Source organism: Oncorhynchus keta, chromosome 30 (assembly GCF_023373465.1).
Source record: "Oncorhynchus keta strain PuntledgeMale-10-30-2019 chromosome 30, Oket_V2, whole genome shotgun sequence".
NCBI classification, from domain to species: Eukaryota; Metazoa; Chordata; class Actinopteri; order Salmoniformes; family Salmonidae; genus Oncorhynchus; species Oncorhynchus keta.
The window spans coordinates 32,879,920-32,895,740 of record NC_068450.1 but is presented as its reverse complement, the minus strand read 5'-3'; the positions used below and the strand labels follow the sequence as shown (position 1 = coordinate 32,895,740).

At 44.3% G+C, this 15,821-nt stretch overlaps 2 protein-coding genes across 5 annotated transcripts in view; both read right to left on the bottom strand.

Annotated features, from left to right (window-relative positions):
- Positions 1-8,383, bottom strand: part of sytl4 (synaptotagmin-like 4) — a 17,839-nt gene extending 9,456 nt beyond the window's left edge. For 2 of the 4 annotated variants that reach the window (XM_035744241.2, XM_035744243.2), the window contains exon 1: positions 8,201-8,383. The gene's annotated coding sequence lies outside the window, so the exon portion shown is untranslated. Of the gene's footprint in view, positions 1-7,863; positions 8,171-8,200 lie in introns of those variants that run through there. The other 2 variants (XM_035744244.2, XM_035744242.2) reach the window with 2 other exon arrangements.
- On the bottom strand, positions 6,053-15,821 carry trmt12 (tRNA methyltransferase 12 homolog). The gene is given in 9 exon segments (XM_035745245.2): positions 6,053-6,244; positions 14,935-14,962; positions 14,964-15,222; positions 15,225-15,261; positions 15,343-15,355; positions 15,357-15,394; positions 15,396-15,499; positions 15,624-15,708; positions 15,711-15,821. Coding segments are annotated over 9 exon segments (867 nt in total).

Here is a 15,821-nt window from a genome sequence, read left to right as displayed (position 1 = left end):
TGAGGGGAGAGGACTGAGACCGGTAGAGAACCCATGAGCGGAGGGCTTGCTGTGAGGGGAGAGGACGGAGACAGGTAGAGAACCCATGAGCGGAGGGCTTGCTGTCAGGGGAGAGGATGGAGACAGGTAGAGAACCCATGAGCGGAGGGCTTGCTGTCAGGGGAGAGGACAGAGACAGGTAGAGAACCCATGAGCGGAGGGCTTGCTGTGAGGGGAGAGGCCGGGGAACAGGTAAAGAGTCCATGAGCGGAGGGCTTGCTGTGAGGGGAGAGGCCGGGGAACAGGTAAAGAGCCCATGAGCGGAAGAGTTGCTGTGAGGGGAGAGGACGGAGACAGGTAGAGAACCCATGAGTGGAGGGCTTGCTGTCAGGGGAGAGGACGGAGACAGGTAGAGAACCCATGAGCGGAGGGCTTGCTGTCAGGGGAGAGGACGGAGACAGGTAGAGAACCCATGAGTGGAGGGCTTGCTGTCAGGGGAGAGGACGGAGACAGGTAGAGAACCCATGAGCGGAGGGCTTGCTGTGATATATGTGATATAATTCATTAATTGTGATATAATTAGAATTTAGCAATTAAACACTGGAGTGATAAATGTGCAGAAGATGAATGTGCAAGCAGAGATACTGGGGTGCAAAGGAGCAAAAATAACATTGAAATAACAGTATGGGGATGAGGTAGTTGGATGGGCTATTTACAGATGGGCTATGTACAGGTGCAGTGATCTGCTCTGACAGCTGGTGCTTAAAGTTAGTGAGGGAGATGTGTCCAGCTTCAGTGACTTTTGCAATTCGTTCCGGTCATTGGCAGCAGAGAACTGAAAGGAAAGGCGGCCGAAGGAAATGTTGGCTTTGGGGGTGACCAGTGAAATATACCTGCTGGAGCAGTTGCTACGGGTGGGTGCTGCTATGGTGACCAGTGAGCTGAGATAAGGTGGGGCTTTACCCAGCAAAGACTTATAGATGACCTGGAGCCAATGGGTTTGGCGATGAATATGAAGCGAGGGCCAGCCAACCTGAGCATAGAGGTCGCAGTGTTAGGTAGTGTATGGGGTTTGGGGACAAAACGGATGGCACTTTGATAGCAAATTGGATGCAGTCTGAGTAGAGTGTTGGAGGCTATTTTGTAAATGACATCGCCGAAGTCAAGGATCTGTGGGACAGTCAGTTTTACGAGGGTATGTTTGGCAGCATGAGTGAAGGATACTCTTGAGAAATAGAAGCCGGGTCTAGATTTAATTTTGCATTGGCGATGCTTAATGTGAGTCTGGAAGGAGAGTTTAAAGTCTAGCCAGACACCTAGGTATTTGTAGTTGTCCACATATTCTAAGTCAGAACCGTCCAGAGTAGTGATGCTGGACAGCTGGCAGGGCATTTAAGAGCAGTTGGAGGCCACGGAAGGAGAGTTGTATGGCATTGAAGCTCGTCTGGAGTTTAGCTAACACAGTGTCCAAAGAAGGGCCAGAAGTATACAGAATTGTGTCGTCTGCGTGTACAGGTGGATCAGAGAATAACCAGCAGCAAGAGCGACATCATTAATGTATACAGAGAAAAGAGTCGGCCCGAGAATTGAACCCTGTGGCACCCACATAGGGACTGCCAGAGGTCCGGACAACAGGCCCTCCAATTTGACCCACTGAACTCTATCAGAGAAGTAGTTGGTAAACCAGGCGGGGCAGTCATTTGAGAAACCAAGGTTGTTGAGTCTGCCGATAAGAATGTGGTGATTGACAGAGTCGAAAGCCTCGGCCAGGTCGACGAATACAGCTGGATCTCAGGCAATACGAAAAAGAGGTTGAACAGGCTAGTAATAGGGGTTGCAACAATTTTGGCTGATAATTTTAGAAAGAGAGGGTCCAGATTGTCTTACCCTGCTAATTTGTAGGGGTCCAGATTTTGCAGCTCTTTCAGTACATCAGTTATCTGGAGAAATGGGGGAGGCTTGGGCAAGTTGCTATGGGGGGTACAGGGCTGTTGACCAGGGTAGGGTTGGCCAGCTAAAAAGCATGACCAGCCGTAGAAAAATGCTTATTGAAATTCTCAATTATCATGGATTTATCGGTGGTGACAGTGTTTCCTAGCCTCAGTGCAGTGGACATCTGGGAGGAGGCGCTCTTATTCTCCATGGACTTTACAGTGTCCCAGAACCTTTTGGAGTTTGTGCTGCAGGATGATAATTTCTGTTTGAAAATGCTAGCCTTTGCTTTCCTAACTGCCTGTGTATATTGGTTCCTAACTTCCCTGAAAAGTTGCATATCGCGGGGGCTATTTGATGCTAATGCAGTACGTCACAGGATGTTTTGTGCTGGTCAAGGGCAATAAGGTCTGGAGTGAACCATGGGCTATATCTGTTCCTGGTTCAACATTTTTTGAATGGGGCATGCTTATTTAAGATGGTGAGGAAGGCACTTTTAAAGAATATCCAGGCATCCTCTACTGACGGCATGAGGTCAATATCCTTCCAGGAAACCCGGGCCAGGTCGATTAGAAAGGCCTGCTTGCTGAAGTGTTTTAGGGAGCGTTTGACAGTGATGAGGGGTGGTCGTTTGACCGCAGACCCATTACAGACGCAAGCAATGAGGCAGTGATCGCTGAGATCCTGGTTGAAGACAGCAGAGGTGTATTTGGAGGGCAGGTTGGTTAGTATTATATCTATGAGGGTACCTGTGTTTAGGGATTTGGGGTAGTTCCTGGTAGGTTCATTGATAATTTGTGTGAGATTGAGGGTATCAAGCTTAGATTGTAGGATGGTTGGGGTGTTAAGCATGCCCCAGTTTAGGTCACCTAGCAGCATGAGCTCTGAAGATAGACGGGGGGCAATCAATTCAAATATGGTGTCCAGCGCACAGCTGGGGGCAGAAGGTGGTATATAGCTAGCGGCAACGGTGAGAGACGTGTTTCTGGAAAGGGGGATTTTTAAAAGTAGAAGCTCAAGTTGTTTGGCACAGACCTGGATAGTAAGACAGAACTCTGCAGGCTAACTCAGCCCCCTTTGTCAATTCTATCTTGTCAGAAAATGTTATAGTTAGGGATGAACATTTCAGGGTTTTAGGTGGCCTTCCTAAACCAGGATTCAGACACAGCTAGGACATCCGGGTTGGCAGAGTGTGCTAAAGCAGTGAATAAAACAAACTTAGGGAGGACGCTTCTAATGCTAACATGCATGAAACCAATGCTTTTACGGTTACAGAAGTCAACAAATGAGAGGGCCTGGGGAATGGGAGTGGAGCTAGGCACTGCAGGGCCTGGATGAACCTCTACATCACCAAAGAAGTATTTGGATAAGGGTACGGCTAAGGGCTATAAGAACTGGTCGTCTAGTACGTTCGGGACAGAGAGTAACAGGAGCAGGTTTCTGGGCGCCGTAGAATAGCTTCAATAGCTTCACTTGAAAAATATCCTCAGTCAGATTTTGTTGGTAGTCCAGTCGTGATGGATCGGCGGGGCTCCGGATCGGCAATAAAATGGGTCCAGGCCAATTGGCAAAATAGGTATTGTAGCCCAATGAGTGGCTGATGGTCCTCTTCAGCTAGCCGGGAGATGGGCCTAGCATAGGCTAGCTCCAGGCTAACTGGTGCTTGCTTCGGGACAGGGACGTTAGCCAGGAGAAGCCAATCGGATAACAGCTAGCTAGCTACGATGATCCAGGTGACGAGGTTCAGAGCACTTCGGATGAGGTTGGTTGCAGGAGAGTATGTTGAAGTTAAGAAAAATATTTAAAAAATATATGCAAAGAAAAAAGTTACATAAAGATATATACCCGGGACACGACAAGACGAAGACAAAAGATGTCAGACTGCTATGCCATCTTGGATATGTGTGTGTGTGTGTCTTGACTAATCAGATTCAAAGTAATCAAAGGTCAGGCTTGGTGCATGTCTACAGAAAGCAGAGCACTTTCCTTCCGTTTAACAGACAGATAGACACAAGCAAACACTCTCTACAGTATGAGCCTACACCTAAACATAAGCGATCTGATATGCTGCATCAGTCTGATCAGCTGGAGGCCTATGTGCCTGGTCCCATCTGGCCAGGGAAACAAAGTGGTATAACCTAAGCCAATTTATTTCTGTTAAGAGAACGTTTGAATATTCAAAACTTCTGTCGGCTAAGCTACCTAGACCTTTTTAATCCGACAATTTGTGACTGGAATTAATCAAAATGAACAAAATAGTGATGACATGTGCATTAATACAGTCTAGCCTGTGTAACATTTTAATTATAGGCTTACACAGGGTTATAATTTTAAAATATTGGGAATGGGCTGGGCCTACGTGATGCAACCCTGTATATAGCAAGCATTGCCCTGTTAGTTATATTGTCCAATCACAGCTGTCTCTGTGTTTCCCCTGTTAGTCTAGTTTTAAAATAGAATACATATGAACAAATACAATGTTGCTGCAGTTCAAATCAAATGTTATTAGTCACATGCACCGAATACAACAAGTGTAGACCTTAGAGTGAAATGCTTACTTACGAGCCCGTAACCAACAATGCAGTTTAAAAAAAATACAGATAAATAGAAATAAAAGTAACAAGTAATTAAATAGCAGCAATTCATCCTCCCTACAGGGCAATACATTTTTCCAGGAGTTAAAACTGTGTGACCCGATTAGAAAAACTCTCGTAATCATAGACAATTTAAAACAGTTTTTTTGCAACTGATTAATCACTAATATGATACCCTGCACAGAAATTGACTTTAAAGTCTGAAAGGCACTTTCTCATTGGCCAAGTCAACAGTATTTTTTGGTTGCCTGAAAAAAATGGGAAAAATAGTTGTTTACACGCAGAACTTAAAAACATGCAGGAAATTATGTTTTACTGGCCTGCTACATCAGACACGCAACTTTTGCAGAGCATGAGCCCGCTGGCTCCACGAAAGGCATGCTCTACTCGAGCATAAAAAATATGATTTTCTATATGGTTCTATTTTCAAGATTTCGACATGACGCTCACGTCTTACGGGACGTGACACTAGAGACACAATCGCACAGTAAAACAACGGCTTCACAAATTATTTTCAATGGAAGGAAAGTGGTGAGAATCGGAGTGGGCATGGACCGTTGGGCGATGCAAGTATGGGCAAGGGAACTGAATAGGGCGGGACTAAAGTTCGGGAACATGAACTTTACGCAAATCTTCTCCGACATTGCTGCACGAGTAACCAATCAAAGCTCACCATAGCTTCCAACCCCCACTAGATTGGCTGACAATGGTTGCTGATACATACATAGCGAAGCTAGAACCACTAGGTGAGTTAGAGCTATATAGTGTATCTCAAATCAAACTTTATCACATGCGCAGAATACAACAAGTGCAGACCTTACCGTGAAATGCTTACTTACAAGCCCTTAACCAACAGTGCAGTTCAAGAAAGAGTTAAGAAAATATGTACCAAATAAACTAAAGTGAAACATTATAAAAAGTAACAATAAAGAGGCTATATAATGGGGGTACCGGTACCTGGTGTAATTTGTACATGGAGGTAGGGGTGAAGTGACTATGTATAGATAAATAGCAGCAGCAGCAGTGTACAAAACAAATAATCCTGTGGCCGTTTGATTAATTGTTCAGCAGTCTTAGGTTTTGGGGGTAGAAGCTGTTAAGGAGTCTTTTGGTCATAGACTTGGTGCTCCAGTACTGGTTGCCGTGCGGTATCAGAGAAAACAATCTATGACTTGAGTGACTGGAGTCTCTGACGATTTTTGGGGCCTTATTCTGACCCCGCCCAGTATAGAGGTCCTGAATGGCAGGAAGCTTGGCCCAGGTGATGTACTGTGCCGTACTCACTACCCTCTGTAGCACCTTACGGTCAGATGCCGAGCAGTTGCCATACCAGGCAATAGGATAAAGTGGCTCACGCTTTGCTAGCCGTGGCCAAAATGTACGCTTCTAGAGTAGCAGGTAAAAAATAAAAAATAAGTGACTTATTTTGTGACGCCCCTATTGGAACTTTTTGTAGTTTGGTTGTTTTCAGTTTATTTTTTAAAATCCCCTGCCTAATGGGACAACCACGGAGCAGGCAATCCTTAAGGTCCCTGCTACAACTTGGTTCAGGATTTTTCCCTGGTTACTATCAGGAGAAAGAAAGTGTCCCCACCTCTGAGTACAGGACGGATGGACGAGAATGTTAGTGGATCCTCTAGCGAGCCTCCATGCAGAGGCTGCTGCTGACACAATGCCAGCCCGTCAGAAGCCTCTGACTCTGCCTTGCTAAAGTTGGCTGGGTAATAAGGGAGATGGAGCTGACAAGCAGACAGACAGCACAGTGATCTAGCTTAGAGCCAACACCCTGAGATGACTGTGCGACAGACAGAACAGAGTAGAGGTGGACTAGTGGAGGATATCAATCTCCCTAGCATTTCACACTAGGAAGTACAGTACTGTGTCAATCCCACTGGATTAAACACCAAACTATACCGCCTAACTACAACAAACTAAGCCTCTAACTTTTTACTATGCCTAAGTGGCGCAGTGGTTTAAGGCACTGCATCTCAGTGCAAGAGGTGTCACTACAGTCCCTGGTTTGAATCCAGGCTAGATCTTATCCGGCCCATAGGACGGTGCACAATTGGCTCAGCAGTGTTCGGGTTTGGCAGTCATTGTAAATAAGAATTTGTTCTTAACTAACTTGCCTAGTTTACTACAGGTTAAATAAATAAAAAATTACATCATGTAGAAAATCCTTTGCAGGGAAAGAAAACAGTCTGACATATTTCTCAAAGTAGATCTTGTGCTTTTAGAGTCTGACACAAACATAAATCAACATGTTTTACATAAAGATAGCATTTTTAATTTCAGCATGTCATCCTATGGTAAAATAGGAAAGGACATGGGAAAATAGTCTCCAGCTAATCTTATTTTGACAGACACTGGCACACACATATACAGTATTGGGAATGATAAAGTAGGACTAATCGGATCCTTGTGTTTTTAAACCCCATAGAGAACCTCTCTGTCCGGGTGAAAGGTTGCTTGGAGGAATGGGAACAGGAAAGGAAAAAACAACACGAGCTCAGCATTATCGCAGGGTCCCACCCTCTAAGGACACAGAACGGCGGGTGGAAAGCACTGGTTAAACCATTTGTTTAATCCTGACATCAAGCCTGTCATCGGCCATGTTCCAGTCATGAGCTTCAAGCTCCAGTTGAGTCCATCGCCTCAGAAGACGTTGAATAATGTTGAGAATGAGTTGAAGAAACAGGAAAAACACACTTTTTGATTTCAATCATTTGCATTCAAAAGGTCACGAGCACAAGGTTGTTGTGCTATGCTATGTCACTCGTGGGGGAGGAAACGTCGTCATTGTTTGAACGCTTGAGGCTAATCGACTCACGCTTGAGTAGTGTACAATATATGTAGGGCAGCTCAGTTCAGAAGAAGGCTGTTCATCTCAAGGAAATTGCATGAATAGCAACGTTAGTAGGAATTATGTGGTTGTAGGAAAACCTCCACAAAAAGTGCTTTTCCGGGGCATTGTGTTTATAGGCTATATAAAATAATGATAATTCCAATTGAACAATCCATGAGAATAGCATAGTATGTGCAATTTCCTGGACAGTTACTCAACATGGAATGTATAACAAAATATGTCACCTTATTGGGCAAATAGTTATTTGCCTCGGCTTGTAATATATCTCAAAATAACGTAGGGCTATAGGCTACAACAAAACAAAATGTAGCTTAAACAATGTACGCGATGGATTTAATGTTGGCAACACATCCAGTTTGGAAAAAAGCAGAGTTATCATCACACATGATCTGAAGACAACCCGACATAAGAACTGCTTTTGAATGAGTGAACGCACATATAGTTCATGTTAGATTAAAGGTATTTTAGCAACAGTCCAGATTGTTTAATTACCTTGAAAAAAAACGTAAACTTTACTCCGACTGTGATCCGAATCAATTCACTTTATTTCCACAATCCAGGAAGGGAGGACGTAAAAAAAAGAGATCAGAATAGGCGCGTTTTAGAGCAGACTGATAGCGGGTAAAACAAGTGGCATATAGTTTCTGCGCCATGTCGATGAATGGAGTATAGTAAAGTAAAGAATAACAAAGAGAGGTTTCCCGTGTCAGGAAGACGTCTTCAGCAATTAACTGTTGTGCGTAAAATAACTTTCATTTAAACTGTAATTAAATATAACCGTTTGAATGCATGTTATAGATCAGAATGAATCACGACAAACTCAACGTACCTCTCTACCCTTTGCTGCAATGTATCGTCTTGACTCCTTCCCAGTCTAACTCCCTGTCTCTCCTTCCTGCATTCTGAAACTTGACTTTCAGCGTTGGTGGTTAGAAACCTAAAATCCCGGAAGATATGGAACGGTTGTGACAGCGGTGGTGCGGCAGAGGTACACAATTTTTCCGCAACAGGTGCATTTCCTCAGCTCTATTTCCCCAATACTCTGTGAACGGCAGAAGCAGTGCCAATTCATTATTACCAATAGTTTCCACAAGTAAATAATCAAACCCAGTTCAAATAATTGTGTAAATAATACATTCTGTCGAGTTCTATTAGATTATGGAAATAATGAGCAGCAAAAATGCATTTAATTTGATTTATTTAACCTTTATTTAACCAGGTAAAGCCCATTGAGACACATAGTCTCTTTTTCAAAGGGAGACCTTGAAGGCAGCAACAATCAATACATTACATCATTAAAACATACTACAATACAACATGATCCAGCCTAAAAAAAAACATTTACACTCCTCTGTAACAGTCTCCCATCAACATTTTAAATTCATTTAGTGGCACTAACATATCTAGATGAAGCATGGATTGTAGATTATTCCATGCCTCTGGTGCACAAGAGGAGAAGGCAGTCTTGCCTAATACTGTGAATGTCCTGGGGACTTTAAGTAGAAACCACCTGGCAGACCGGGTATGGTAACTGCTGGTGGTGAAGGAGACCAGACTACAGAGGTAAAGAGGGAGTTGACCCAAAAGGGCTTTGTAGATAAACACATACAAATGTATCTTTATGCGCATATAAAGTGAGGTCCAACCTACCATTTGGTACCATGTGCGATGGGGGATGAGTGACTTGGCATTTGTAATAAAGCACAAGGATCCCTGATAAACAGAGTCCAGTCTCTGTAAGACGGAGGTTGCATGCATATACAACAAGTCACCATAATCAATTACAGAGAGAAAAGTTGCCTGAACAAGCTTCTTTCTAGCCATAAGCGGGAAGCAAACCTTATTACGAAAATAAAAACCCAATTTCAATTTAAGATTTGTCACAAGATTATCCACATGAACATTAAAGGACAACTTGTCATCCAACCAAATACCTAGGTTTTTGTAGGATGATACTTTTTCAATGGATAAGCCACCTGATGTGACAATGCTAACGTTCTCTGGCAGAGTTCTAGCTCTGGTAAAGGTCATTCATTTAGTTTTTTGTACATTCAAGACCAGTTTGAGACGATAGTGACTGAAAAGCAGTCTGGAGCTCTTCAACAGCCCGAACCAGAGAAGGAGCACATGGATATATGTATCATCTGCATATAGATGTAACTTTGCTGGTTGCATCCCATTTCCCAAATCATTAATAAAAATTGAGAACAATACAGGAGCTAAAATGGAACCCTGGGGCACACCTCTATTAATCTCAAGAAAGCTAGACTTGTGATTGTCAGTATATACACATTGTGTTCTGTCAGAAAGATAGTTCCAAAAACTATTTTCTGCCCCTTCACTCTGACCAATGTTTCTGAGTCTAGCTAGCAACAATTCATGGACAACTGAATCAAAGGCCTTTGATAAATACACAAACAGAGCAGCACAATGTTGCTTTTTATCAAATCCATGAATGATGTCATTTGCCACTGCAATAGCTGCAGTTGTGGTGATGTGCCCAGATCTAAAGCCAGACTGAACCCCGCTCAGTATGTTATTTTTAATTAAGAAGTTTTGTAACTGAGTTCACTAGGGAGTCATAGACTTTGGCCAGGATAGGGAGTTTAGAGATAGGACGATAATTAATAGCATCTGAGGGATCTCCACCCTTTAGCAGTGGGAGAACATAAGCTGATTTCCAAATGCTGGGTATGGAATTGGTCAAGAGACTCACGTTGAAAATATGAGCCACAGGCTCAGTAATAGTACCAGCTGGTATCTTTAAGAGGTAGGGATCCAGATTGTCTGGACCTGCAGACTTTTTAGTGTCTATTGCCTTTAGTGCTTTATAGACCTCAGTATAAGAAACAGGCTCAAAGTTAAAATGGTTCACATGAGGGCCTATATCATAGTTGACTGTAACAGAGCTTACATTAGAGGCCTGGGCCCCACCATTATCAAAAACTGAACCAGCAGATATGAAGTGCGTGTTAAAAACCCCTACAATATCTGCTTTATCCTTCACTTCATTAGAATCCATCATTAAATGGTCAGGAAGGCCAGAGGATACATTAGAACCTGACACTGATTTGATTCGCTTCCAGAACATGGTAGGTTTGTTTAGGTTCTCTGTGACTGCATTTAAATAGTCATCTGATTTGGACTTCCTGATCAATCCTGTGCATATGTTTCTTAGCACTCTGAAGGAGGCCCAGTCAACAGGAGAATTTGTATGTCTAGCTTGAGCCCAAGAGATATTTCTCTTTCTAATGAATTCAGTTATCTGAAAAGCAGGGATTGTCCCTTCCACTGAATCTATATTTCTTCACAGGGGGATGGATGCTTATTACAAATCGACACAAATTTCATATAAAAATAGTCCCAGGAAAGTGTCAAGATTGGGAATCAGACATACTCTGTCAATATTGTGGTACAGATCATGTAGGAACACTTGCTCATCAAACTGTCTAAAATGTATTTTAAAAATATAACGGGGTTTGGCTTTGGTCATTTTTGTATTTTTAACACAAGCAATTGCACAGTGATCACTGACATCATTACAGAATATCCCAGTCGATGTGTATTTGTGAGGAGTATTCGTTAGAATAATGTCCAATAGTGTTGATTTGTTAGGTGCTCTGGGATTCGGTCTTGTAGGCACATTAATTAAATGAGCGAGATTCAGAGTTACACAGATCTTTAAAAGAGTCCGATACAGATATAAGCATGTCTCAGTTCAAATCTAAAATAATGAATTCAGAGTCATTTAACTTGTGCAGGACATCAGAAAGAGAGTTAAGCGCGTCTCCCAAAGCCGAGGGCGGTTTGTAGCAGCCGAGGGCGGTCTGTAGCAGCCGAGGGCGGTCTGTAGCAGCCGAGGGCGGTCTGTAGCAGCCTAGTACAGTGATGTGGGAGTCTTTATATAAGTTCACTTTAACTGCAACCAATTCAAAATGTTTGGCTTTGGTAAATCAAGATAATTAAGTTAGCTATTGAAGAAGAAAAAAAAAATGTGTGTGATTATACAGTAGGCTTAGTAGCCCTTATTTTATGCAAATATTTATTCCTATGGTTACAATATTTATAAAGACATTTTACAAATGTGTCCCCAGAGAGGCATCATACAGGCTACTATACTTGGCAAGTCAGTTAAGAACACATTTTTATTTACAATGACAGCCTACCAAAAGGCAAAAAGCCTCCTGCGGCGATGAGGCTGGGATAACATTTTTTTGTAAGAAATGCAAATATAGGACAAAACACACAAGAGTGACAACACAACACTACTTAAAGAGAGACCTAAGACAACAACATAGCATGGCAGCAACACATGACAACACAGCATGTTAGCAACACAACATGGCAGCAGCACAAAACATGGAACAAACATTACTGGGCACAGACAACAGCACAACGTGCAAGAAGGTAGAGACAAAAATACACAGCCCAAAAAAATCAATGGAACACTAAAATAACACATCCTAGATCTGAATGAATGAAATATTCTTATTAAATACTTTTTTCTTTACATAGTTGAATGTGCTGACAACAAAATCACACACAAATTATCAATGGAAATCAAATTTATCAACCCATGGAGGTCTGGATTTGGAGTCACACTCAAAATTAAAAGTGGAAAACCACACTACAGGCTGATCCAACTTTGATGTAATGTCCTTAAAACAAGTCAAAATGAGGCTCAGTAGTGTGTGTGGCCTCCACGTGCCTGTATGACCTCTCTACAATGCCTAGGCATGCTCCTGATGAGGTGGTGGATGGTCTCCTGAGGGATCTCCTCCCAGACCTGGACTAAAGCATCCGCCAAATCCTGGACAGTCTGTGGTGCAACGTGGCATTGGTGGATGGAGCGAGACATGATGTCCCAGATGTGCTCAATTGGATTCAGGTCTGGGGAACGGGCGGGCCAGTCCATAGCATTAATGCCTTCCTCTTGCAGGAACTGCTGACACACTCCAGCCACATGAGGTCTAGCATTGTCTTGCATTAGGAGGAACCCAGGGCCAACCGCACCAGCATATGGACTCACAAGGGGTTTGAGAATCTCATCTCGGTACCTAATGGCAGTCAGGCTACCTCTGGCGAGCACATGGAGGGCTGTGCGGCCCCCCAAAGAAATGCCACCCCACACCATGACTGACCCACTGCCAAACCGGTCATGCTGGAGGATGTTGCAGGCAGCAGAACGTTCTACACAGCGTCTCCAGACTCTGTCACGTCTGTCACGTGTGCTCAGTGTGAACCTGCTTTCATCTGTGAAGAGCACAGGGCACCAGTGGCGAATTTGCCAATCTTGGTGTTCTCTGGCAAATGCCAAACGTCCTGCATGGTGTTGGGCTGTAAGCACAACCCCTACCTGTGGATGTCGGGCCCTCATACCACCCTCATGTAGTCGGTTTCTGACCGTTTGAGCAGACACGTTTGTGGCTTGCTGGAGGTCATTTTGCAGAGCTCTGGCAGTGCTCCTCCTTGCACAAAGGCAGAGGTAGCGGTCCTGCTGCTGGGTTGTTGCCCTCCTACTGCCTCCTCCACGTCTCCTGATGTACTGGCCTGTCTCCTGGTAGTGCCTCCATGCTCTGGACACTACGCTGACAGACACAGCAAACCTTCTTGCCACAGCTCACATTGATGTGCTATCCTGGATGAGCTGCACTACCTGAGCCACTTGTGTGGGTTGTAGACTCTGTCTCATGCTACCACTAGAGTGAAAGCACCGCCAGCATTCAAAAGGGACCAAAACATCAGCCAGGAAGCATAGGAACTGAGAGGTGGTCTGTGGTCCCCACCTGCAGAACCACTCCTTTATTGGGGGTAGTCTTGCTAATTGCCTATAATTTCCACCTGTTGTCTATTCCATATGCACAACAGCATGTGAAATTTATTGTCGATCAGTGTTGCTTCCTAAGTGGACAGTTTGATTTCGTAGAAGTGTGATTGACGTGGGAGTTACATTGTGTTGTTTAAGTGTTCCCTTTATTTTTTTGAGCAGTGTACATCACACAAAGCAGCCAGAGTCATTGCATGTATAAACATTTGTAAAATCAGTTGTACAACAACCGGTAAAGAACAGTTTAATTTTCACATTGTATAAACCTATAAACCATGTTTTTCTTTAAAAATAACTCTATTATGATTAACTTAAATTAGTGTGCAACAATTTATTAATAGCCACAAATGGCAGAGTACGCCAGATGGACTGGTCCATTTTTAGCCTAGTGGGCCTGTCTAATTTGGGTTTTTAGCGCAAAATTCTCATTATCTTGCTAATAATGGGGGCCTCACGGTGAAAAAAATGGGCCGGTGTGTTAGAAAAGGGCAATTTTTGGTCCCAGTCCGCCACTGGTACGACTACACAAATAAGAGTCATGCTACAGTCCTGTCTTTTGTCTCCTCAGAGTGGCCTGCATTCTAAGAATAGTACTACATGGTGAATGTGGTGAATCTGGGGGACACCACTGGTGTCCCCCAGGGCTCTGTTCTAGGCCCTCTCTTATTCTCGCTATACACCAAGTCACTTGGCTCTGTCATAACCTCACATGGTCTCTCCTATCATTGCTATGCAGACGACACACAATTAATCTTCTCCTTTCCCCCTTCTGATGACCAGGTGGCGAATCGCATCTCTGCATGTCTGGCAGACATATCAGTGTGGATGACGGATCACCACCTCAAGCTGAACCTCAGCAAGATGGAGCTCCTCTTCCTCCCGGGGAAGGACTGCCCGTTCCATGATCTCGCCATCACGGTTGACAACTCCATTGTGTCCTCCTCCCAGAGCGCTAAGAACCTTGGCGTGATCCTGGACAACACCCTGACGTTCTCAACTAACATCAAGGCGGTGTCCCGTTCCTGTAGGTTCATGCTCTACAACATCCGCAGAGTACGACCCTGCCTCACACAGGAAGCGGCGCAGGTCCTAATCCAGGCACTTGTCATCTCCCGTCTTGATTACTGCAACTCGCTGTTGGCTGGGCTCCCTGCCTGTGCCATTAAACCCCTACAACTCATCCAGAACGCCGCAGCCCGTCTGGTGTTCAACCTTCCCAAGTTCTCTCACGTCACCCCGCTCCTCCGCTCTCTCCACTGGCTTCCAGTTGAAGCTCGCATCCGCTACAAGACCATGGTGCTTGCCTACGGAGCTGTGAGGGGAACGGCACCTCAGTACCTCCAGGCTCTGATCAGGCCCTACACCCAAACAAGGGCACTGCGTTCATCCACCTCTGGCCTGCTCGCCTCCCTACCACTGAGGAAGTACAGTTCCCGCTCAGCCCAGTCAAAACTGTTCGCTGCTCTGGCCCCCCAATGGTGGAACAAACTCCCTCACGACGCCAGGACAGCGGAGTCAATCACCACCTTCCGGAGACACCTGAAACCCCACCTCTTCAAGGAATACCTAGGATAGGGTAAGTAAGGGTAAGTAATCCTTCTCACCCCCCCAAAAAAAGATTTAGATACAAGTGGCTGTTCCACTGGATGTCATAAGGTGTATGCACCAACTTGTAAGTCGCTCTGGATAAGAGCGTCTGCTAAATGACTTAAATGTAAATGTGCGTATGACTTGACATGCTCAATGTGCTGGACGCCAGTCCAGAGTGATGTCCTGCAGTAGAGAGGCAATGTGGATGGCTGTGTCCTTTGTCCAGGCACCCCAAACTTCTCTGTCACTCCCCTTAGGAGACACCTCTTCTTGGTCTCCTCCAGAAATGTCCACTCTCTCCATGACAGGAACAGAGGAAGTGTCACAGTCTGTAATATGAAGTGGTGCGGTAACATTCTGGTGAATATGCAACATGCCACTGGTTCTTTTCCTCAGTAGTCGACAGGCAACAGGCCAGCCACCTGCAGAGCTGGACCCAAATTCACCCGGTCAGCCAGGTTACACAATGGGAGCTGGAAAAACACCCAAAACGATTATTCTCAGATCACATAAACTGGTTGAGTTCTGATCTCCAGTATAAAGATGTTCCTTACTTGCCGGTTGTCTCTTGTGGTCGGTGCAGTGATGCCACACTCCATTTAACTCCCAAGTTTCTTTGCAGGGCTTCCACGGCATCTGGGTTCCACTCACAAGCATGAACATGGCTGGCCCCCGCATGCACCAAGAATGGGATAGTTAAGTAGCCAATACCTAATAAAGAATAACAATATAAGGAATAACAATATAATCCTATAGTGCTAAATTATGCATAGATTAATATTTTCTGTAATTCATGGATAATATACACAGATATATACAAGATGTATTTTCTTACCTGCATATAAATCCACCACAGTCTCCCCACTGCAGTTGAATGAGGCAACCCTGAGCTTCTCTGTGATGTTGCCAGTAGAGAACATGCGCACCTGGTCACATCAAACTCATCCCTCATTTCTCCCAAGGATGAACCAGACTTGTGGAGGTCTATAATTTGTTTTCTGTGGTCTTGGCTGATTTCTTTAGATTTTCCCAT